Here is a 25,027-nt window from a genome sequence, read left to right on the forward strand (position 1 = left end):
CTTCAAAATATTGCTAGTTTGGATCAAAATTTGCTGTGAAATCTGACTTCATCAAAAGGCTTTTCGAATTTGATGCTGCGTCAGGAAGGGCATGCGGCAAAAAACTTGTGCCAATTACCAATGCAGAGCTGGTTGTATCCGCTGTGGCGACCCCGAACGAAACCGGGAGCAGCCGAATGAACAACAATGACAGAAGTCTAAGACAACTTGTCTGTTTATTTATAAATGTTAATATATATATATATATATATATATATATATATATATATAAATGTTACAGAAAACTTGTAAGAGGAAATACAACATGAAATGACAACCACATCTAAACGTAAAAATTTTACGACTGTGCACAATGAGCCCTGTAACAGTAAAATGTGCCGCTAATGTGCCCAAGGTCATTATTTATTTATTAATTTGTTAACGTGCTGAAGGTTGTGTAATGCTATCACGCTAATGCAAGGTTAGCCAGCTAGCTAGCGTCACCTAATTTAGCTGAGTTATTCAGTGGTCCAAACGTAAAGAATCACGAAATGAAGCGTCATTAGGATGATACACACCACACTGCTCAGAAACAGGCTACAAGCCATAAAACAACACAAAAACTATTGTTTTCTTACCTGACTAGCAATGGGTTAGAACGCTTATACGCATGCGCAAGTCCTCCACAAAAACTGCTCGTACGGCACACCGGAGGAGACAAACGTCATGCCCCGGTAAGATTTTCTATTCTTGAAGGAGTTTACGCACATCTGAACGCTATTTTAATGCTTTTGGAATTACGTTACGTAGTTTTACTAAATTCCTTATTTTTCTCCATTTATATATTGCGGAAGTGCAGGACAACCTTTTATTTATATGGCATAGAGTCCACACTTTTAACGTTTTTGGTATTTATTAGTGTTTTCAGAGTGTGGTGGAAACATTGAAAACCTTTCACGGTATTAGCGGACAGAAACATGGAGGACGACGCCCCCGTCATTTATGGTCTGGAGTTTCAGGCACGTATTCCACCTATAACGTTAGTATTATGAACATCAGATGTTCTCTGTTGTGTTCCTGAAAATGAATGTATTGTTTGCATTTACTCTGCAGGCACGAGCACTGACTGCCCAGACAGCTGAGACTGATGCCGTTAGATTCCTGGTGGGCACACAGTCTCTGAGGTTTGACAACCAGGTAAGAAACAGAAACTTGACTTGCCTCACAAGGAGTTGTTGCCCTGACCAGTGTTCCAGTGGTGCCAGATACAGCTCATGGTTTCAAGAACAACAGCTGTTCAAAAACAGCCTAAGATACCCCTCCCCCCGCCTAAAATATTAACTCGATAGTCATTCATTTATTATTTTTGCTGCTGATTATGGGGATTAGGGTCGCGGTAGCAGCAGACCAAGCAGCTCATCCCACACTCCTCTATCCTCAGCCAAGCCCTCCAACTCTTCCCGGGGGATCCCAAGGTGTTCCAAAGCCACCTGGGAAGTATAATCCTTCCAGCGTGTCCTGGGTCTTCCTAGGAGCTTCCTCCCAGTTGGATGTGCCTGGAAGACCTCCCATAGGAGATCACCAGGGATCATTCTCAGCAGATGCTAGAAGCACCGCAGCTGACTCCTTTCAGTGCAAAGAAGCAGCAGCTCTCCTCCAAGTCCTATCATATTCTACTTGATAGGCTGGTAAATCACTTTGGGATTACTGGGAGTGCCCTCGCATGGTTGATGTCATACTTAGTGACCAGTCATTCTCACTGTGTTTTGTACAGTAACACTACTTCTAACCTTAGTGACATGAAATTTGGGGTTCCACAGGTGTCTGTCTTAGGCCCGCTGCTTTTCTCCCTTTATATAGCACCCTTTGGGCACATATTGCAACGTTTTGAGATTTCCTTTCACTGCTATGCTGACGATACTCAGTTATACATGCCGATAACAGCTGGTAATGTCATTCACATAAAATCCTTAGAAGATTGCCTTGCATCAGTGAGAAGTTGGATGTCTAGAAACTTCCAACTTTTAAACTCTGATAAGACAGAAATGATTGTTCTTGGTCCAGTGAGACATCTGCATCAATTTGACCAGTTAACGCTTAGCCCAGGCTCATGTTTCATACATCACTCTGACAACGTGAGGAACCTTGGGGTAATTTTTGATCCTACATTGTCCTTTGACCTCCACATTAGAAATATTACGAGGACTGCTTTCTTCCACCTGCGAAATATAGTGAAGATTTGTCCCATCCTGCCTATGGCTGATGCTGAGACCCTGATTCATGCGTTTATCTCTTCTAGATTGGACTACTGCAATGTTCTATTTTCTGGTTTACCGCAGTCCAGCATTAGAGCTCTCCATTTGGTTCAAAATGCTGCTGCAGCCAGACTTTTGACACGAAGCAGAAAGTTTGACCACATTACACCCATTTTGGCATCTCTTCACTGGCTTCCTGTCCCAGTGAGATCAGATTTTAAGGTTCTGCTACTAGTCTATGAAATTGTTCACGGACTGGCACCTCCCTTCCTAGCTGACCTAATTAATTCCTACGTACCGGCCCAGGCTCTGCGTTCTCAGGGTGCAGGACTACTTTGTGTCCCGAGGATGAATAAGAAGTCTGCAGGTCACAGAGCTTTCTCTTATCATGCCTCTGTTCTGTGGAATGATCTCCCTGCATCAATAAAACAGTCAGATTCTGTGGAGACTTTCAAGTCCAGACTTAAGATGCACTTATTTTGCCTTTCGTATGGCTAGCATGCTGGCATAGTATTGTTCTGCGCTTTTTACTGTTTTAATTCATTTTATTAGGAAACGGAGCGTGCCGCGGCCTCAACTTTGCTTAAATTCTGGGTGTTTTAGTGAAGCTTAGGGCTAGTGGCTGACGATCACCTTAGTATCCTGTTTTTCTTGTTGTTTAATGCTGACAAATTATACTGTATTTCTTGTCTTTCTGATGCCTGATTTTGTTTAAGATGCAGCTCCATCCAGAGATGGGTGTGGTATTTGTGCTGAAGACCCTCCTGTCCTGTGCACAAACAGCATTTCTTGTATATTTGTTTTGTGAATTGTTCTGTAATTTGTGTCTGTAGCATGGCCCAAGCAGAGGGTCACCCCTTTGAGTCTGTTCTGCTTGAGGTTTCTTCCTCAGAGGGAGTTTTTCATTACCACTGCTGCTCTGGGGGTTAGTAAGGTTAGACCTTACTTGTGTGAAGCGCCTTGAGGTAACTCTGTTGTGATTTGGCGCTATATAAATGAAAATAAATTGAAATTGAAGTCCCTCCCGGATACATCGAACTTCTCACCCTGTCCCAGAGTGTAAGCCCAGATACCCAATGAAGGAACCTGATAGGGTCTGCTTTTATCCGTGATCTTATTGTTTTGGTCATTACCCAAATTTCATGACCACAGGTGAGCAACTTAAATTGACTGGTAAATTTAGAGTTCAGTAGTTTAACTTACCCGGTTGCTTCACCTAGTGTTTCATAAAAAGCAATGCAGCCAAAACATCCATTAAAAAGAAATATTGAATTTTTTACAGAATAAACACTGCAGGAAAAAAAGACATTGGCTGTTGAAAATGGTGTTATAATGTAGACTGTCCAGCAGAGGGTGCGCCAACAGCATTCTTTACAATGCTGCCGAGCATGGCTGGGACCCCATCATCCCTTGTCACATGAGCTACAACAGATGGATGATATGTGACCAGCTGCCATTCATTTTCAGTCAGAGTGGGAGTTTTACAATGACAAGAGAAACATGGTACCTATACCGCTAGCTAAGCGGGGCCAAAATAGACAAGTTTTTTATATGCAAATGCAGAGTGATGCAACTCAGTGACTGCCCAGCTGAGTGAATATAGCATGACGGCAGAGTGACATATATTGATTGGTTCTTGGTCTTTTTTTATTATTGTCATCCATATAATAAAAGGAAGTGGCCTCTGTGTGTTTGTGTATCCAGAGCATCAATTGAAATCCAGAAAGAGCCGACTTTCGTCCTTTGACATACTTTTGTATTTTTTCATGAGGATTCAAGTCATGAAAACAGCAGGGTGATCAGACCAGTATTTTTTGAGAAACCAGTAATTTTAGAAAACAAGACTGTTTATGTTGCACTTCCACAATAAGAGCCTGTATTTCAAAATAAAAGTCTGTGAGGCTTCTGCAGACCAGACAGAATTCATCATTCTGTCCATTCTCTGACCTCCCAGACAGCAGATTCAAATCTGGACATTTTCTGTGTGCATGTGACCCAAAACCCAGAATTAACACATTCACACTCCGGACAAAACAGCAGAATTGTTTCTCAACAGTGTCTCACACAGGCCAAAAAAAAAAAAAAAAAATAGATCTAATGTCAACACTGTCACATTACAAATATAAAAGTCAGTTATATGTAATTTCTTTACATGGAATAATGTTATGATATGATACGATACACTATATTGTTCCCAAGGGGAAATTTGTCTTGGACGTCAAGTGCTCTGCAAACATTTCTGTCTCAAAAAAAAAAAAAAAAAAAAAAAAAAAATCAATAAATACAACAAACAGTGCACTGCTTACATGCCTATGGAAAATTCATCAGCATATTGCATGTTACCTATAATCTAATATACAATTAAAACAGATTAAAACAGATAATAAGTTAAAATACATATGTACATATAGTACATATGCACATACACACATTGGGGCACACACACACACACACACGAGTGTATATATACAGTTGTATGCAAAAGTTTGGGCACCCCTGATAATTTTCATGATTTTCCTTTATAAATCATTGGTTGTTTGGATCAGAAATTTCAGCTAAATATATCATGTAGCACAGGGGTGGCCAAGTTCGGTCCTCGAGAGCCACACTCCTGACACTCTTAGTTGTCTCCCTACTCCAACACACCTGAATCCAATGAAAGGCTCATTAAAAGTCTGCTAACAAGTCTTTCATTGGATTCAGGTGTGTTGGAGCAGGGAGACAACTGAGAGTGTCAGGAGTGTGGCTCTCGAGGACCGAACTTGGCCACCCCTGATATAACAGATGAACACACTGATATTTGATAAGTGAAATGAAGTTTCTAGTATCTACAGAAAGTGTGCAATAGTTATTTTAACAAAATTAGGCAGGTGCATAAATTTGGGCACCATTGTCATTTTATTGATTTGAATACATTTAGCACTAATTATTGGAATACAATTTGGTTTGGGAAGCTCATTGACCCTTGACCCCCTTACACAGGTCAATCCAATCATGAGAAAGGGTATTAAAGGTGGCCATTTGCAAATGTTTCCCCTCTCTGCATCGTTTCTAATGATTGGCAACATGGGAGTATCTAAACAACTCTCAAATGACCTGAAAACAAATTTTGTTCAACATCATGGTTTAGGGGAAGAATACAAAAAGCTATCTCCGAGATTTCAGCTGTCAGTTTCCACTGTGAGGAACATAGTGAGTAAATGGAAGACTGCAGGCACAGTACTAGTTAAGGCCCGAAGTGGCAGGCCAAGAAAAATCTCAGATAAGCTGACGCGAAGGATGGTGAGAACAGTCATAGTCAACCAACAGACGTGCTCCAAAGACCTACAATATGATCTTGCTGCAAATAGTGTCTCTGTGCATCGTTCAGCTATACAGCACACTTTGCACAAAGAGATGCTGTATGATGCTGTAATGCAGAGGAAGCCTTTTCTGCATACATGCCACAAACAGAGTCGCTTAAGGTGTGCTAAAGAACATTTGGACAAGCCAGCTTCATTTTAGCATAAGGTTCTGTGGACTGATGAAACTAAAATTTAGTTATTTGGACATAAGGTGCGGTCTGCATGGCTGAAAAAGAACACAGCATTCCAAGAAAAACGCTTGCTACCTATAGTAAAATTTGGAGGTGGTTCCATCATGCTCTGTGGCCAGTGCAGGTATTGGGAATCTTGTTAAAGTTGATGGTCACATGGATTCCAGTCAATATCAGCAGATTCTTGAGAACAATGTTCATGAATCAGTGACAAAGTTGAACTTGTGCCGGGGCTGGATCTTTCAACAAGACAACCATCCTAAACACTACTTAAAATCTACTAAGGCATTCATGCAGAGGATCAAGTACAACATTCTGGAATGGCCATCTCAGTTCCCAGACCTGAATATTATTGAAAATCTGTGATGTGATTTTAAGCGGGCTGTCCATGCTCAGAAACCAACAAACCTGAAATGTTTTGTAAGGAAGATTGGTCCAAAATACCTTCAGCCTGAATCCAGACTCTCACTGGAAGCTATAGGAAGCGTTTAGAGGCTGTTATTTCTGCAAAAGGAGGATCTACTAAATACTGATGTATTTTTTTTCTTTTGAGGTGCCCAAATTTATGCACTTGCCTAATTTTGTTTAAAGAATGATTGCACTTTCTGTAAATCCTCTAAACTTCATTTCACTTCTCAAATATCACCGTGTTTCTGAGGTGGGCTTCATAAATAATTGGCAAAGCTTCTGTGGAAAACCTGGTCTTGTTAGGAGAGACGGCATCCATCCCACTTTGGATGGAGCAGCTCTCATTTCTAGAAATCTGGCCAATTTTCTTAAATCCTCCAAACCGTGACTATCCAGGGTTGGGACCAGGAAGCAGAGTTGTAGTCTTACACACCTCTCTGCAGCTTCTCTCCCCCTGCCATCCCCTCATTACCCCATCCCTGTAGAGACGGTGTCTGCTCCCAGACCACCAATAACCAGCAAAAATCTATTTAAGCATAAAAATTCAAAAAGAAAAAATAATATAGCACCTTCAACTGCACCACAGACTAAAACAGTTAAATGTGGTCTATTAAACATTAGGTCTCTCTCTTCTAAGTCCCTGTTAGTAAATGATATAATAATTGATCAACATATTGATTTATTCTGCCTTACAGAAACCTGGTTACAGCAGGATGAATATGTTAGTTTAAATGAGTCAACACCCCCGAGTCACACTAACTGCCAGAATGCTCGTAGCATGGGCCGAGGTGGAGGATTAGCAGCAATCTTCCATTCCAGCTTATTAATTAATCAAAAACCCAGACAGAGCTTTAATTCATTTGAAAGCTCGACTCTTAGTCTTGTCCATCCAAATTGGAAGTCCCAAAAACCAGTTTTATTTGTTATTATCTATCGTCCACCTGGTTGTTACTGTGAGTTTCTCTGTGAATTTTCAGACCTTTTGTCTGACTTAGTGCTTAGCTCAGATAAGATAATTATAGTGGGCGATTTTAACATCCACACAGATGCTGAGAATGACAGCCTCAACACTACATTTAATCTATTATTAGACTCAATTGGCTTTGCTCAAAATGTAAATGAGTCCACTCATCACTTTGATCATTTCTTAGATCTTGTTCTGACTTATGGTATGGAAATTGAAGACTTAACAGTATTCCCTGAAAACTCCCTTCTGTCTGATCGTTTCTTAATAACATTTACATTTACTCTGATGGACTACCCAGCAGTGGGGAATAAGTTTCATTACACTAGAAGTCTTTCAGAAAGCGCTGTAACTAGGTTTAAGGATATGATTCCTTCTTTATGTTCTCTAATGCCATATACCAACACAGTGCAGAGTAGCTACCTAAACTCTGTAAGTGAGATAGAGTATCTTGTCAATAGTTTTACATCCTCATTGAAGACAACTTTGGATGCTGTAGCTCCTCTGAAAAAGAGAGCTTTAAATCAGAAGTGCTTGACTCCGTGGTATAACTCACAAACTCGCAGCTTAAAGCAGATAACCCGTAAGTTGGAGAGGAAATGGCATCTCACTAATTTAGAAGATCTTCACTTAGCCTGGAAAAAGTCTGTTGCATTATAAAAAAGCCCTCCGTAAAGCTAGGACATCTTACTACTCATCACTAATTGAAGAAAATAAGAACAACCCCAGGTTTCTTTTCAGCACTGTAGCCAGGCTGACAAAGAGTCAGAGCTCTATTGAGCCGAGTATTCCTTTAACTTTAACTAGTAATGACTTCATGACTTTCTTTGCTAATAAAATTTTAACTATTAGAGAAAAAAATTACTCATAACCATCCCAAAGACGTATCGTTATCTTTGGCTGCTTTCAGTGATGCCGGTATTTGGTTAGACTCTTTCTCTCCGATTGGTCTGTCTGAGTTATTTTCATTAGTTACTTCCTCCAAACCATCAACATGTCTATTAGACCCCATTCCTACCAGGCTGCTCAAGGAAGCCCTACCATTAATTAATGCTTCGATCTTAAATATGATCAATCTATCTTTATTAGTTGGCTATGTACCACAGGCTTTTAAGGTGGCAGTAATTAAACCATTACTTAAAAAGCCATCACTTGACCCAGCTATCTTAGCTAATTATAGGCCAATCTCCAACCTTCCTTTTCTCTCAAAAATTCTTGAAAGGGTAGTTGTAAAACAGCTAACTGATCATCTGCAGAGGAATGGTCTATTTGAAGAGTTTCAGTCAGGTTTTAGAATTCATCATAGTACAGAAACAGCATTAGTGAAGTTTAGAAATGATCTTCTTATGGCCTCAGACAGTGGACTCACCTCTGTGCTTGTGTTGTTAGACCTCAGTGCTGCTTTTGATACTGTTGACCATAAAAATTTTATTACAGAGATTAGAGCATGCCATAGGTATTAAAGGCACTGCACTGTGGTGGTTTGAATCATATTTATCTAATAGATTACAATTTGTTCATGTAAATGGGGAATCTTCTTCACAGACTAAGGTTAATTATGGAGTTCCACAAGGTTCTGTGCTAGGACCAATTTTATTCACTTTATACATGCTTCCCTTAGGCAGTATTATTAGACGGCATTGCTTAAATTTTCATTGTTACGCAGATGATACCCAGCTTTATCTATCCATGAAGCCAGAGGACACACACCAATTAGCTAAACTGCAGGATTGTCTTACAGACATAAAGACATGGATGACCTCTAATTTCCTGCTTTTAAACTCAGATAAAACTGAAGTTATTGTACTTGGCCCCACAAATCTTAGAAACATGGTGTCTAACCAGATCCTTACTCTGGATGGCATTACCCTGACCTCTAGTAATACTGTGAGAAATCTTGGAGTCATTTTTGATCAGGATATGTCATTCAATGCGTATATTAAACAAATATGTAGGACTGCTTTTTTGCATTTGCGCAATATCTCTAAAATTAGAAAGGTCTTGTCTCAGAGTGATGCTGAAAAACTAATTCATGCATTTATTTCCTCTAGGCTGGACTATTGTAATTCATTATTATCAGGTTGTCCTAAAAGTTCCCTGAAAAGCCTTCAGTTAATTCAAAATGCTGCAGCTAGAGTGCTAACAGGGACTAGAAGGAGAGAGCATATCTCACCCATATTGGCCTCTCTTCATTGGCTTCCTGTTAATTCTAGAATAGAATTTAAAATTCTTCTTCTTACTTATAAGGTTTTGAATAATCAGGTCCCATCTTATCTTAGGGACCTCATAGTACCATATCACCCCAATAGAGCGCTTCGCTCTCAGACTGCAGGCTTACTTGTAGTTCCTAGGGTTTATAAGAGTAGAATGGGAGGCAGAGCCTTCAGCTTTCAGGCTCCTCTCCTGTGGAACCAGCTCCCAATTCAGATCAGGGAGACAGACACCCTCTCTACTTTTAAGATTAGGCTTAAAACTTTCCTTTTTGCTAAAGCTTATAGTTAGGGCTGGATCAGGTGACCCTGAACCATCCCTTAGTTATGCTGCTATAGACTTAGACTGCTGGGGGGTTCCCATGATGCACTGAGTGTTTCTTTCTCTTTTTGCTCTGTATGCACCACTCTGCATTTAATCATTAGTGATTGATCTCTGCTCCCCTCCACAGCATGTCTTTTTCCTGGTTCTCTCCCTCAGCCCCAACCAGTCCCAGCAGAAGACTGCCCCTCCCTGAGCCTGGTTCTGCTGGAGGTTTCTTCCTGTTAAAAGGGAGTTTTTCCTTCCCACTGTTGCCAAGTGCTTGCTCACAGGGGGTTGTTTTGACTGTTGGGGTTTTTCCGTAATTATTGTATGGCCTTGCCTTACAATATGAGGCGCCTTGGGGCAACTGTTTGTTGTGATTTGGCGCTATATAAATAAAATTGATTTGAGATTTGATTTTGATTTCTCTGCTATATGATATATTTAACTGAAATTGTAAATGGTAAATGGATTGCATTTATGTAGCGTTTTTCCATCTGCATCAGATGCTCAAAGCGCTTTACAATTGTGCCTCACATTCACCCCGATCTCAGGGTGCTGCCATACAAGGCACTCACTACACACCGGGAGCAATAGGGGATTAAAGGCCTTGCCCAAGGGCCCTTAGTGATTTTCCAGTCAGGCGGGGATTTGAACCCATGATCTTCTGGACTCAAGCCCAACACCTTAACCATTAGACCATCACCTCCCCTGAACTGAAATTGTTGATCCAAACAACCAGTGATTTATAAAGGAAAATCATGGAAATCATCATCAAACTTTTACATGCAACTGAAAATTGAACACAACTGAAAACAGATTCAGCCTTCATTAAAGACTTTCATAAAAGCCAAGATTTTTTTTCTAAGATAATACTTTAAAAATATAGCATAGCTGTAAACAAAAGTCACCTGTCATCCGTATATAATACAAATGACTGCATCTAGGACCCATAGTTCCCAGTTGGTCAATGTCCTAGTTCATCATTTTATAATAAAGTCAATGTTCAATCTGTAAAAAGTAAGTTGCAGTTACATTTCAACGGTTTGCTAATGAAATGTTATGAATCATTGCCATTTCAATGTATATATGAGCAGATATTGTGGAAAGATTGTACTCCTTATGGTCGATTTCGGCCTCTACACTTGTATATAAATTCACACTTTTTGGTTTGTCTTCAATATACAAAATGCAGTGAAATTCAGCTTTTTCCATATTTTGGGGAAGATTACAAGCTCTTTATTGCATTTTATTTTTGGATGCACTTTGTATATATGGTTGGAAAGTGTGACATAAATATGTGTAATTCTTCTTCTTATTATTATTATTATTATCCACACAATTATAAAAACTTTGCTGTCACAGACACACTAATGACAGACCTGACATCAAGACTCTCATGAAAATGTAATCCCTACATCGGAACTTTAGTCCCTTTGTTTTGTACCTTTTAATCATTTTTTTGCACAGACTTCTGTGTTGCACTGGCATGTCTCTTTCTCTTCAAGTTTGTCATGGCCTGGTTGCACCGGATTCTTGTGCTTGGCAGAAGAGCGGAGAACTTTTCTTTTGCTTTGACATCACATGTTAATTTAGTATCAGCTGCTGTTCATCTCTAATTACAGTAAAATGTTAATACATATTAATATATATTAAATAATATTCTGTTTTATTACAGCTCAGAAAGATCCACGTTTTAAAAACCAACAACCATTCATAGACAGGATCTCCCTTCCCAAATACTTGTTATTTTTGGCATGGTTAGCATGTTCCTTTGTTTATCTTACATGACGCCCAAGATGGCGGCCTGAGCGACTCATTGCTGGCTGCTTCAGTGAACAACAGTGTTTCCTCTAGTCATGATTAATCTCTGTGGTTGTGACATTAGCATGCATGCTAAATGAAATTGAAACAGACCTGTTGCAGGCCCATAAGGGTGGGGGTTTTGGACCTACAGTGGGGCAAATAAGGATTTGATCCACTGTCGATTTTGCAAGTTTTCCCACCTACAAAGAATGGAGAGGTCTCCAGTCGACTTTGAAAGTGGAATCTATGGATCACTAGGAGCTTAAGCGATTAAAATGAGCTTGGTAGGTCAAAAGCTGCCAATTTTCTAAAGGAGAACCTACTCCAAGGAGCAGTCAAACAGAAAATCTTGCATATTTTCCCCAAATTACTTGAGGTAAACATGAAACTTTGCACAATGATACACAGCAATGAGCCAATTCTGTCTGCCATGTTTAGTAGATGTAAGTCACTAGGGGGCACCACAAAGGAGGAACAAAAACAAAACAAAAATTGACTTAAAATATATGCATTGAATTGTATTACGTTCACTTTGTTGTAATTGTGGCTTACCTCTGAGTTAAATATGACAACTTGGACTGCATAAAATGGGCATGTCTCATGTAAATTACACTTGAATGATTCTCCTCTTTTATGCTGTTGTGTGCTGCCGCGACAGCACAATGAAGGGTCACACTGGATGAGTGGAGAAGATAGTGAGGACGATGGGCTGTGTTGTTGACACTGAACTGGAGTGTCTCACAACAGTGGCAGAGAGTTGAACCCACCACAGGATGCTTACATGGTGGGAGTCACAGCTGTTATTCAGTGGATGTGCTGAAAAACAAAGGATATCCTGATTGAAGTTTGTCCTCTTGATGGTATACTTGGAGTGATAGCACCGTTGCCCATGTGGTTCTGTGAGTCAGGCCCACATCCCAACATTTGAAATGTAGGGAGTCATTTGGGCCTCTCTGGGGGTTCGGGAGGCATTCTGCATATGTACCACAACCTGCACATACATTCAGTTGACACTCACATGATTATGTTATTAAGTTGATTAAGTCCAATAAGCATGAAACATGGTCCAGTGACAGAGAAAAATGAACAAAAAGCTGCCTGCCAAATTTCATAGTCGTCTGTCGCAAGTTGGTGGCACAAGTGGGGAGGTAATAATCTGAAATTAGATACATAGAAATGCATGAAATTCACATCTCAACAATTTATCAATCAAAGACCAGCAATGTTCAAAGAAGAGTTCCATTCCACCATGGCTAAGCTATAAAATGGTAAAATCAATGGCAAGAATCTCATTAGGCTGAGATGCCAACAGGTGTCCCACTGGTTGACTCACCTTGGCCACCTGGCACCTTTCACATGCCTGGCACCAAGCTGCCACCTCCGCAGACATCCTTGGCTAATAACACCATTGATGTAAGAGCTCTAAAGTCCTTTCGACCCCTTGATGACCATGCCCTTGATGAACCTCAGTCAACACATCGGCTTTTAAAGCCGCAGGCAACACAGCCCCAGCTCCATCTGGCTTAAACACCTGACGATACAAAACACTGTCCCACTCCACCAACCGGTTCCACTGCTGAAGCAGCACCCGGGCTGACTGCGACACCTGTTTTAGCTCCTCTTTGTCAGGATCCCTTAATGTTCCCAGAATGCCAAAACCTCCTGAATAACTGAGTCAGCGCGCTGAAGCACAGCAAGGTCAGATGGAAGATGGTGGGGCAAGACTGCAACAGCAAAGTACGAGGAGCGTTGCAAAGCCCAAAAGGCATATGGTTCCACTCAAACAGTCCGGAAAGCATGCAAAAGACGTTCTTGGGACGATCAGCCTCCGCCACAGGAACCTGGTTATACCCACTTGCCAGATCCATAGTAGAGAACCAGTGAGTCCCAGTGAGAGCATCCAAGGTCTCAACAGTCCGAGGCAAAGGAATGGCATCCTTCCTAGTTTTTCCATTCAGGAGCCTGTACTCAACATACATATGCAAACTGCCTTCCTTCTTAACCAGCACAATAGGAGAGGCATAGGGACTGCTACTCTCCTTAATAACTTGTGCACCAAGCAGCTGGTTAATGTGATCTTTAACCATCTCATACTTGGATGGAGGAATTCTGTGGTACCTTTATCGTACCGGAACATCATCCAGGAGCAGAATCTCGTGCAATATTCGGTCAGTACAACCCAGATCCCCATTTTGAGCTGAAAAGACAGAACTAAACTGACACAATAATGTTCTCACCTTACCTTGTACCTCCAAAGTTAAGTGACCCAACTCCAAGGCTGCAATCTGATCCTGCACTGATGGAGAAATGAACTGTGAGGCCACTATAGCCTCCACCAGGGGCACCTCAGTAACCTACGTCATCAAAGTCACAACCCGCACCTCCTCTAAAGTGCCAACCATAGCCTGGGGATGTAGCTACACATCCACGGACCCCACTTTCACCACCGGAATGTAGATTGTACCCTGTTCCACCTGCACCAAAGCAGGAGACACCAACAGTCCAGCAGGCAAGCCAGACTCCACAGGCTCAAACAGGGCCAGCCCAGAATACCTCTCTAAGCACGTGGTCTTAACAAACTTCATTACACCACCCAGGATCTGACAAGCCTCTCCCCCATGAACCTTAACCTGCTCCTTGATCAACAATACCACTAGCTTCGTGACACTTCTGAAACGCCTGCGTGACATGCTCTGGGGATTCAGACTAGACCATCACCTCCCCAAGGTCATTCATCTTGCTACATTACATTCATTTATTCATTCAGTCATTCATTTTCTGCCACTTCTCTGGGTCTGGATTGCAGTGGCAGCAGACCAAGCAGCTCATTCCACACTTCCCTGTCCTTGGCCAAGTCCTGTAAGCCTTTCTGGGGCATCCTGAGGCATTCCCAAGCCATGTGGGAAATATAATGCTTCCAGCATGTCCTGGGAGATGGCCATGGGGCATCCTAATGAGATTGCCAAACCACCTCAGCTGTCTCCTTTCTATGCGAGAAAGCAGCGGCTCTACTCAGAGTCTTTCCCAGATTATCCAGCTTCTCACCCTGTCTGTTCTTATAGTTAAATTTCAATTCTGACTCTTGAACCAAATTTGGTTTTGCATTTTTAATTAATTTTTCACTAAAGCACACTGTGTAGAATAAATAGTGGTACAAGCATTAAAACATTGAAATTGTCAATGTGTCAGTTGTCTATTGGCAGACAGGTATGGTTGATTCGATTTTTCAAAGTTATAGGGAACTTGAATGCACTATTTTGTCCTGAACCATGATCTAATGTGGTGTGTTGCTACAGATTTGATTTCTATGCTGAAACATGTGGATTTCCATTTTCAACTCTAATATTACAAGATCTGTAACAGACTGGCGTCCTCTCCAGAGTGTACCCTGTCCCATGCCCTATGACTGCTGGGATAGGCTCCAGCACTCCCGTGACCCTCAATTGGAGTAGGCGGGTATTCAAAATAGATGGGCATTACAAGATCTTTCAGGAACACGGCTATCCTGAGATCACCAAAGTTTTGGGAAATGTCAGTAACTTTATTTATTTATTAGGATCCTGTTTAACTTCTGCCTTAGCAGTTGCTAATCTTCCTGGGGTCCTCAAAAGAAAATCTTAAACATAAAACCTCACCAAAATATGCAACAACAGAAATAAATTCATAACATCAGTAGAAAAACAAACAATGCCATCATTAGTACATTCAGTATAATTCTAATAAATTAAAAATTTAAAAAATAAAATAATTAAAAACATTTTTAAAATGATTCAGTCGTTCATGTTGTTGCTCATACAGTCTTTTAAATGGATCATAAGCGTATATGTACAGCTTAATCTCTGACATTATCAGGTAGAATATTGTATTGTGTGAATAGAATAATTGTGTATTTGAAGATCTGAATGCGCAAGATTAGCAAACCTGAGGAGTGCTTGATGATGTAGATTTTTTTTTTCTTTTTTTTTAAAGGATGAGTCCCAAGTAAGTAACACTGCAACTGTTAATATCTTTTGGTCAGTGTATTTTGCTCAAATTTTCAGAGAAAGAACAAACAACTCAGTGAAGAGGACAGTGCCAAATCAGAACTCTTGGGAATTACATAAATGTTTTAATGGTAAGGAAAAATTACCACATTATTGTCACTGTAATTCCATTGCTATGGAATTGCCTTCCTTTGAGGATTACAGTGCCTTGAAAAAATATTCAGCCCCTTGGGATTATACACATTTTAATTTGTTTATGCCATTTCAAATACCAGAAGTAATTCAGGCTTCTCAATATTAAAATGTCTATAATTATCTTGATAAAACTAAAACTCAAAGCAAATCTCTACGACTTCATATAAATTAAATACAAATATCACAGCCAAGATGATGGATACAGTAAGTAATGCTGGGAGGAAGACAGTTGACTGGTTCAGGATTATGCATTTAACCCTCAGGAGTCATTCAACGCGGATACGCGTTAAAGTCACGTGACCAGATTAAGCGTGCTTCCCCCACCACCACTATCAAATTCCCCCACTTTCACTTTCAGTTTGAATGTTTGTTGAAAGTGCAGACTTCAATCTATATCCAGTTTTTTTAAATTTTGTTGACAGACCCAGTAAAACCTGAATAATGATTACTAATTTTTGCCAGGCTTTTTCATGAAATTTATGTTAATGTGTGGCGCTCTGCTCTGTGTGGTCGCTTCGTCCAGCATGCGCACGAACAGGAGAAAAAAGTTTGCCGCTTTATCATTGGTGGAAAACTCATGACGTCAACCGATGAAAAACCATGACCCCACATGGATTTACTCCCACCACGTGGGTGGAGATGTCAATCAGATTGAGAAAAAAGCCTCCAAAGATGAAACTGAGGGACCTAATCCTGCCACCAGGTGGACAACAGGAGGAAGTGTCAGGCCAGTGATTTTCAACAAAGGATATCTTTTGTTGGACTGGAATTGTTTTTGAGTGGCACAAATAAATTTTGTGACATCTTATTGTTTTGTAAATAGTTGTACAAAAAACACATGAAGCATTTCCTGCATTTTGATATAAATAGTTGAGGCAGTATGTGTATATTTAACTTTGTTTTTGATACATTTGTCCATATGTTTTTGATTACGTTATAAAAATGGTTTATTAAACATGTTTGTGGTTTTCATAGTAAAAAACAAACTTTTTTCCTATTTGAAAAATTATGTTTTTGAGTGAATTTAGGTTCACTGTGCTAATACAGTTTGTCAGAATGAAAGAAAACATGTAAAGTCACACAGGTGAGGTTGGCAAATTAAACAGTTTTAAGGTAAATTATGAAGGTTTGTTTTTGCCCCCGACACTCTCACTCCACATGCTTATTCTACTGTGCATACTGATTGATCCAAGTATATTATTATGCAATAAATCTGTTGGTCACCAAGTGCTCATCTATATTAATGCATGTCTTGTTGTGGATTTGGAAAGTACAACAGCAAAAGAGAGCTAATTATTTCATATAATCATTTCTACACATACTGTACAGTCATTTCCTGTCATAGCTAAATTTCATTTATGGTTTATGTATTTGTGTGGAAGATGGTTTAGAGACAAAAATGTCACACATAAATTAAATGCTGACTGTCTTAATTGCTTTAATTTCACCAAGGCCACTTCTTATTAAGGCATAACAGAATAATATAGATAATGTGAAACAGTTTTATTTCCCAAAGGAAGGTAAATCTCACTTCAGGGGTCCTCTGATTTACTCACAGTCCCTCACAACCTGATGCATGTCTCTGTCTCCCTTCTGCACTCTTAGTGTTGCATCCCCTGCAGTTGCCTGAATCTACATTTGGAGTGCTGCAGGTTTGCAGGCAAGAAGAAAAATGGTGTTTAAAGTGTAGGTGACACCAAAAAATGTGCACAAATAATCACTACAAAATGATGAAATGTTGATATTTTAAAAAATCCTGAACAATAAAAGTTGATGATAAATGCGCGGGTGAAGGATAAACAACAGCTGTCTGAAGCCTGTGCTCTCTATATCAGCCCTCAGCCAACCCATGTCATCACAAGAACGGCACCTGCTGATTCAAGACCAAATCAGTTGTAAACACAGCTGTTTTTGGACAGTTTTTTTTTCTAGTTTGGAGCTTTTTTAAAGCCCAGTCTGAAGTGTGCCTTAATTGAGAGAGTGGCGACATCACGTGACTCATGGTGCCTTCTTGGGTTCAAAATAGCATTCACTGTTAATATATCTGCATGGAAATCCAGCTATTTTATTTATTTATTTATTTATTCACTGAAAATGCAGGGTTGTTGTGCATTTGGATGCACAAATAGATACAACAAGGACATCAAGATGTGCAGATCAGACCCTTCAGATCCGAACAGATGAAAAATGTGGGAAAATAAAGTCATCCATGTGGGATGGAAGTGACTTCATCGTCAAAGTTTTAAGAGGTAAATTTATTGTTCAATCCCATGTACAATAAAACTCACCTAAACCGTCATTGTATAAACCAGATATTCACAGTCACCGGACAGAAAAGTCCCAAAGCTTTTCCAAGTAATAAACATCATATATAACAGATTTTGCTCACATCGGATAAAATGTCCCGTCCGATTGCAATGTATTTCCATTAAAAACCCCAAGCAGTCTGGGCGTGCACACTAACAGGTACAAAGTTAAAGTTCAGCACCTACGCTCGCTGATTTGTGGAACGTGGGACCGGAGTCATTTCCGTGATTAAAAAAACGACTGTTTTTTCACACCATGTTCAGACTCGGAGCTGCAGCCTGACGTACACCTGTTAAATCAGACACAAAAGGCTGTGATTTGACACTTTGCTGCTTTCACTGTGTCGTCTGCCATCATATTATAACAGTTTTTGCAGTGTGCACACTGATTACATTTTGATAATGGATCAAATACGTTTGGCAGAAAAAATTTTCAGAGGAAATTTTAACCCTGTCATTAAATGAAGTGTATGACCTGATTCAGGATTCCCCATAGATGTTCGGCGCCTCCTGACTGTAACTAATCCATTACATACATATCGCTCACATCGGATAAAATGTCCCGTCTGATCGCAGTGTAATTCCATTAAAAACCTTGAACAGTCTGGACATGCAGAGGTACAAATTAAAGTTCAGTGCCCTGACACTTGCAGATTTGAGGAATTTCTGTGATTAAAAGTCAGACCGTTTATTTTTTCAAAACGTGCTCAGAATGGGACCTGAAGACTGACGCACACCTGTTAAATCAAACACAAACGGCTGTGATTTGACACTTATCTACTTTCAATCTTTCGTCTCCCATCACATTATAACAGTTTTTACAGTGTGCACACTGATTTAAAAAATAGATCAGAAAAGTCCACAACTTACAGCACAAAGTCGGAAAAAGAGGAAATTCTACAGCTTACCTTTGATTTGGAGGGGATGATTGTACAACCACAATTCCAATGAAGTTGGGACGTTGTGTAAAATGTAAATAAAAACAGAATGGAGTGGAAAGACATGAGGGGGTGTAATAGGGATGGAGGGAGGGAGACATGCAGCATGTGCAGATGAGTTGAGTTAAGTTTCTGTCTGTGTGTGTGAAATCTGACATTGCTAGGCAACAGAAGGCTGGGGGGGAATAGATAGATGAGAAGGGGGAGCCAAATTCCTTCACCAAGGCCGTAGATCCTTCTGGGGGAAGAGCAGGGTATTTGGCCTTCAGGTCTGGACTGCAGGCAGGCCAGTCTAGTACCCGCAGTCTTTTACTATGAAGCCACGCTGCTGTAACACATGCAGAATGTGGCTTGGCATTGTCTTGCTGAAATAAGCAGGGACATCCCTGAAAAAGATGTTGCTTGGATGAAAGCATCTGTTGCTCCAAAACCTGGATGTACCTTTCAACATTGATGGTGCCATCACAGATGTGTAAGTTGCCCATGGCATGGGCACTAACACACCCCCATACCATCACAGATGGTGGCTTTTGAACTTTGCAGTGGTAACAGTCTGGATGGTCTTTTTCCTCTTTTGTCTGGAGGACACGACATCCATGATTTCCAAAAACAATTTGACATGTGGACTCATCAGACCACAGCACACTTTTCCACTTTGCGTCTGTCCATTTCAAATGAGCTCGGGCCCAGAGAAGGCGGTGGCGTTTCTGGATGTTGTTGATGTGTGGCTTTCACTTTGCATAGTTTTAACTTGCACTTGTAGATGTCGCGACGAACTGTGTTAACTGACAATGGTTTTCTGAAGTGTTCCTGAGCCCACGCGGTAAGATCCTTTACACAAAGATGTTAGTTTTTAATGCAGTGCCACCTGAGGGGTCGAAGGTCACGGGCATTCAATGTTGGTTTTCAGCCTTGCTGCTTACATGTAAAAAGTATCCAGATTCTCTGAATCTTCTGATTATATTTTGGACTGTAGATGATGGAATCCCTAAATTCCTTGCAATTGAACGTTGAGAAACATTGTTCTTAACCTGTTGGACTATTTTTTCACACAGTTATACACAAAGTCGTGATCCTCGCCCCATCGTTGCTAATGATGATGCTCCTTTTATACCCAATCATGACACTCACCTGTTTCCAATTAGGTGTTCTTTGAGCATTCATCACTTTTTCCAGTCTTTTATCACCACTGTCCCAACTTTTTTGAAACATGTTGCAGGCATCCATTTCAAAATGAGCAAATATTTGCACAAAACCAAAAATTCTCTCAGTTTGAACATTAAATATCTTGGTTTTGTGGTGTATTCAATTGAATACAGGTTGAAGAGGATTTGCAAATCGTATTTTGTTTTTATTTACATTTTACACAACGTCCCAACTTCAATGGAACTGGTGTAGAAAGAAAAGCTTGTTGAGGGTCACATTAGTCCAGAATAAAGTGTAATCCAGAGACAAAACTGTCACACATGTCATTGCATGACATGGAGTTACAGAGCTGCATATATCAGTTTTTAAATTAATTAAATAAATCATCATCAAATGTCAATGTCTGTAAATTTGATGGCTTAACTATTTTAACATTTATTTTGGTAGCACCTGTACCTGGATGTGTTGCTGTATGTGGTTAAATGATTGAGAACATTAAAGGTTCATTCAGCAGTTCAGCACAGGTGGAACCAAAATGGTGCCATGTTCTGAGTTGACACCACTCTCTCAATTAAGGCACACTAGTCTGAAGGTGATTCTGAAGAAGCTGTGGGAGGACAGCCTTGTGGTTGTGAGCCTTATTTAGACCACAATGACGGAGACTAAAGCTTGGAGGAAAACCTTCAGTCTGACAACAGTGACGATACTGGCAGAGTTCAGAACACAGAATGGTGATTATAAAAAAATAAATCATCCAGGCGGGCGATTTCGGAATGTAGGTGGTGGTGATAGACTTTTTTATTTTTATTTTTTACCAGCTCTTTGGTCATAATCAACTGATTAAAAAAATAATTTGTTTTACTATTTGTGACATCACAAAAAAGTGACGAGGAAGTGTGGATTTTTTATTTATGTTTTTGTTGTTGTTGTTTTGTTTTTTTTCTTTCTTAGAAACGGGTACATTTCAAATCTGAAAAATGACATGGGGGACAGAAAATATAAGCTATTTTTAAAATAATACGCCCGTCACACATAGCCGGAATCGCGCAGAGTGCCGTCGGAGTTACGAATTGGCGCACATCCCAAAAGTGTCGGATTTCGGTTCTAAAACCTTCTGACAGCCATCTGCGGAAATTCACAATAGGTCAAAATTGGCCAGTGGCCCTGAGTGTGACGCATATGTTCATAATTCTCCGGGCGCCGTCGAGATGGGACACCAATCCGACAGCGATTGAAATGTAATCTGACGACCGTCTGACCGCAATTTACATATTCTGAAGGTGGCATAAACAGAATCTGAAACAATCTGATTGCAGTTGATTGAGCTCTGAGATCGATCAATCACAACAAAGCCTGCCGACATGCTGTGCCACATTTGTCCACCTCCACTGGACCCCGGCCAGGGAGGGTGAAGGAAATGTTATGTAATAAGATGTATGTGGCACTATACGTGCATCAGAGGCTCGGTGCAGCGCTGCAACACAGCTACACAGGATGTCATCGCTGTAATGCACATGTTATTACACGTACACCTCCTAACTCTGTAGCAGGTATGGTGCAGAAATGTTTGCCCAGCACATTATGACATAAATAAACATGTAATTCACCTCCGGTATCTCGCGTTCAACATCGCAGTGCAGACAGCTGGTCAAGTCCCTTTCACCCGTCTGCGCTGTGTGCTGGCAACATTAATCAGATGACAAAAGCATAATCCACCTCTGGTATAATTAAATCACATGTGAAGCGCCATCCCACACCAATAATCCAGCTGCAGTTGTGTTATGATGCGTATCAAGTAAAATGACAACAAGAAAAGAGAAAGTCCACTGGCTACATCTGAATGTTGCGCACATGTGCAGCAGTTCAGCAGCAGTCATGGAGTCCAGCCGGACAAATAAAATCTAACAATGCAAGTATATACTGATCTAAAGGGGTTTTTCACCGGACTGTACAACAGCAGGTGATCACTGACTGCTGTCGGTGTGCTCGGATGTACATCAGCTCCAGTGCTCGCGTGCACACGTGGGGCGCACGTACGCACGTGGAGTTGCTGGTACAGCGTTTATGAACACATATACATACAGCTGAGCGAACATTTTGGCCACACACTCGCGCACTGCTTTGATCACCTGTTCTACACACGTACATGCACGCACCCCGTCATGTGAGGCACACACTGAAGAGAGGTCAGTTTAGCGCTGGGAATGTGAGTACAAGCGGAGATTTGATTGCGTGGGTGGGTGAGTGACAGCTCCAATGACAGCCATCTGACAGCAATCTGTGTCATCTGACTGTTGTCTGAAATATGTTTGGGTTGCATCCTGCAGGTGTGCATGAGGCAGCCCGGATGTGTTTGGACCATGGCTGGCCATGCCTCTTTTCCTCCCGACAGCATAGGATTATGCCAATATTTGCCGTGTTGGAATGTGACAGGGGTGTAAATCTTGTTTCCTTCTTTAGTACAGTTAGTGTACTGTACCTTAGTAGCATAATGTGTTATTAAATAATAAAACCATTCACACAAGAATTAAATAATATAGTCTTACTTGTCCTCCGTTTCAGTGAGATCATCTTCAGTCTGATGAAAACTTATCCACCTGTACAAAACAACGTCTGAAAATAATTTAATTGTCCTGGCTGAAGAAAAGTCCATTTGTCACATGGGAGTGCCAGGTTACAGCACTGACTGTAATCCATTAATTGTGGCTGATGCGTCAAGTTTCTGCTGTAACGATCCGGGACTGGCACGGTCAGCTACAGGTGTAATCTGTTGATTGCATGTGCAGCTGATGGTGCGAGTCTCTACTGTGATCAGAGCCTCCTCTTCTTCCACCACGGTCTCCTTTGCACCGCAAGTTGAAAGACTCGCAGTCCCTCATCTGCTCATAACGTCTCAGTCTGCAAAAGATGAAATTAACCCATGATCCAGAAAACAATGAAATAATGTGAAAATACTCAGTTTTGCCTCCGTGTGGCGTTGAGAAGTGTTCCACCTGCCAATCAAAAGGATTCTGCTGGCGAGAATTAACCGTCTGGCACGTATTACACCATGCAGCACCAACCCAAACCACTTGGTGAAAACGGGGCTGTCAGCAGCCTGTAAAAATCCATAAATTGATGGTTCTCGTGCTGATGTCACTTTCTCCTCCTTCTCCAATGTCGGGACTCGCCCAGAAATTCCTGGTTTTTAGTGGCGCACAGTTCATAATCCAAATATTTATCTCTTCAGTAACTGTGCACCTGGAAGGATAAATTTCAAACTGTTGTCTAATTTTAGTCTTAAATAAATTTATTACTGGCAACAGTCACATTGCACACGAGTTGGCTTGATGTGGTGTCTTACAACAGTGCTTACCTTGCTAGTTTGTGGTGCTGGCTGTCAGATCTGACAACCTGTATGCTTGAGAGGTGCTGCAAAGAACAATGAGCAAAACTGCCCAAAGATAGGTGCGCCAAGCTTGTGGCATCATATTCAAGAAGACTTCAGGCTGTAGTTGCTGCCAAAGGTGCATCAACAAAGTATTGAGCAAAGGGTGTGAATACTTATGTGCATGTGATTTCTTAGGGTTTTTTTGTTTGTTTGTTTTTTTTAATAAATTTGCAAAAATGTAAACCAAAGAAAAAAAGAACAACTTTTTTCATGCTGTTATTATGCAATGTTGTGTGTAGAATTTTGAGGGAAGAAATGAATTTATTCCATTTTGAAATAAGGCTTTAACATAAGAAAATATGGAAAAAGTGAACCGCTGTGAATACTTTCTGGATGCTCTGTTCATACAGTTTTCTATCAATGACTAAATCAGCTTTCCAAATTATACAGTGTTATTATTTATTTATTTTTAAATACACGTATATTACCTGTTGTTGGCCATGTACATGATCTGATGTTATTTTATTATTTAATGAAGTGGAACTCCAGACCTTCCTTCAAGGCTGGCAGGTCTGTCCTCAGTAGGTAAATGGCCCTTTAGGGTTGTCTGAACAAGTATTTATGCTGTTATGTTCAGAATAAAGAAGTAAAAAAAAATGTTCACAGCTTTTGGGGGAGGACATTTTGTTGATACATGACTTCAGTGAATCTGATCAATTTGATCAATTCATGGATATATTAATTCTCAAAAAACCATGAAACATCATTGGCTAGTACAATGAATAAACAGACCTTTTGACACCAAACACTGAAGTACGAAAACCACAGGTGTAGTGAATAAGTCATAGCTTTGCATGCTGATAACTGCTGGTAATCTCATCCACATAAAATCAGTAGAAGATTGCCTTGCATTGGTGAGAAGCTGGCTGTCTAGCAATTTCCTCCAGTAAGACGCTGGTCAAATTGAGGCTTGTGTGTCATACATCACACTGACAAAGTGAGGAACCTTGGGGTAATTTTTGATCCTGCGTTGTCCCTTGACCTCCACATTAGAGATATTGCAAGGACTGCTTTCTTCCACCTGCGAAATATAGCGAAGAATTGTCCCATGGGCTCATCTCGGGGGGATGAGTCTGATTACAGAGATGAGGTCAACCGACTGACAGTGTGGTGTTCAGCTAACAACCTGCCACTGAACACTACAAAAACAAAAGAAATATTCCTGGACTTCAGGAAGGGCAGGGCTTACCCAGCCCCACTCTACATCCATGGGGACTGTGTGGAAAGGGTCAGCTCCACCAGGTTCCTGGGAGTGCAGCTCTCTGACAGCCTCCCCTGGACTGCCAACACCACAGTGGTGGTGAAGAAAGCCCAGCAGCGACTCCACTTCCTGAGGGTGCCCAGGTTGTTCTACAGAGCCACCATCGAGAGATGTACTCCATTACAGCGTGGTACGGGGGGTGCTCAGCAGCAGACAGGAGAGCGCTGCAGAAGGTGATCAAAACGGCCCAGGAGATCACTGGTTGCTCTCTGCCCAGCCTGGAGGACATTGCCAGCTCTTGCTACCTCAGCAGAGCTGCCAGCATCAGCAAACACACATCCCACCCCAGCAACCACCTGTTTGACCT

At 40.9% G+C, this 25,027-nt stretch overlaps 2 protein-coding genes across 3 annotated transcripts in view; one reads left to right on the plus strand and one right to left on the minus strand.

Annotated features, from left to right (window-relative positions):
* trappc12 (trafficking protein particle complex 12) overlaps positions 1-665 on the minus strand; it is a 105,169-nt gene extending 104,504 nt beyond the window's left edge. The window contains exon 1 of one of the 2 annotated variants that reach the window (XM_034159770.1): positions 558-665. In XM_034159770.1, coding sequence (XP_034015661.1) covers positions 558-587 — 30 coding nt within the window. In that variant the 5' untranslated portion in view covers positions 588-665. The remainder of the gene's footprint in view (positions 1-557) is intronic. The other variant, XM_034159771.1, reaches the window with a different exon arrangement.
* A 129-nt stretch (positions 666-794) lies between these two features.
* eipr1 (EARP complex and GARP complex interacting protein 1) overlaps positions 795-25,027 on the plus strand; it is a 188,309-nt gene continuing 164,076 nt past the window's right edge. Inside the window, exons 1-2 of the mRNA XM_034159772.1 lie at positions 795-998; positions 1,093-1,176. Of these exons, the coding sequence (XP_034015663.1) occupies positions 957-998; positions 1,093-1,176 (126 nt within the window). The 5' untranslated portion in view covers positions 795-956. The remainder of the gene's footprint in view (positions 999-1,092; positions 1,177-25,027) is intronic.

Source organism: Thalassophryne amazonica, chromosome 19 (assembly GCF_902500255.1).
Source record: "Thalassophryne amazonica chromosome 19, fThaAma1.1, whole genome shotgun sequence".
NCBI lineage: Eukaryota > Metazoa > Chordata > Actinopteri > Batrachoidiformes > Batrachoididae > Thalassophryne > Thalassophryne amazonica.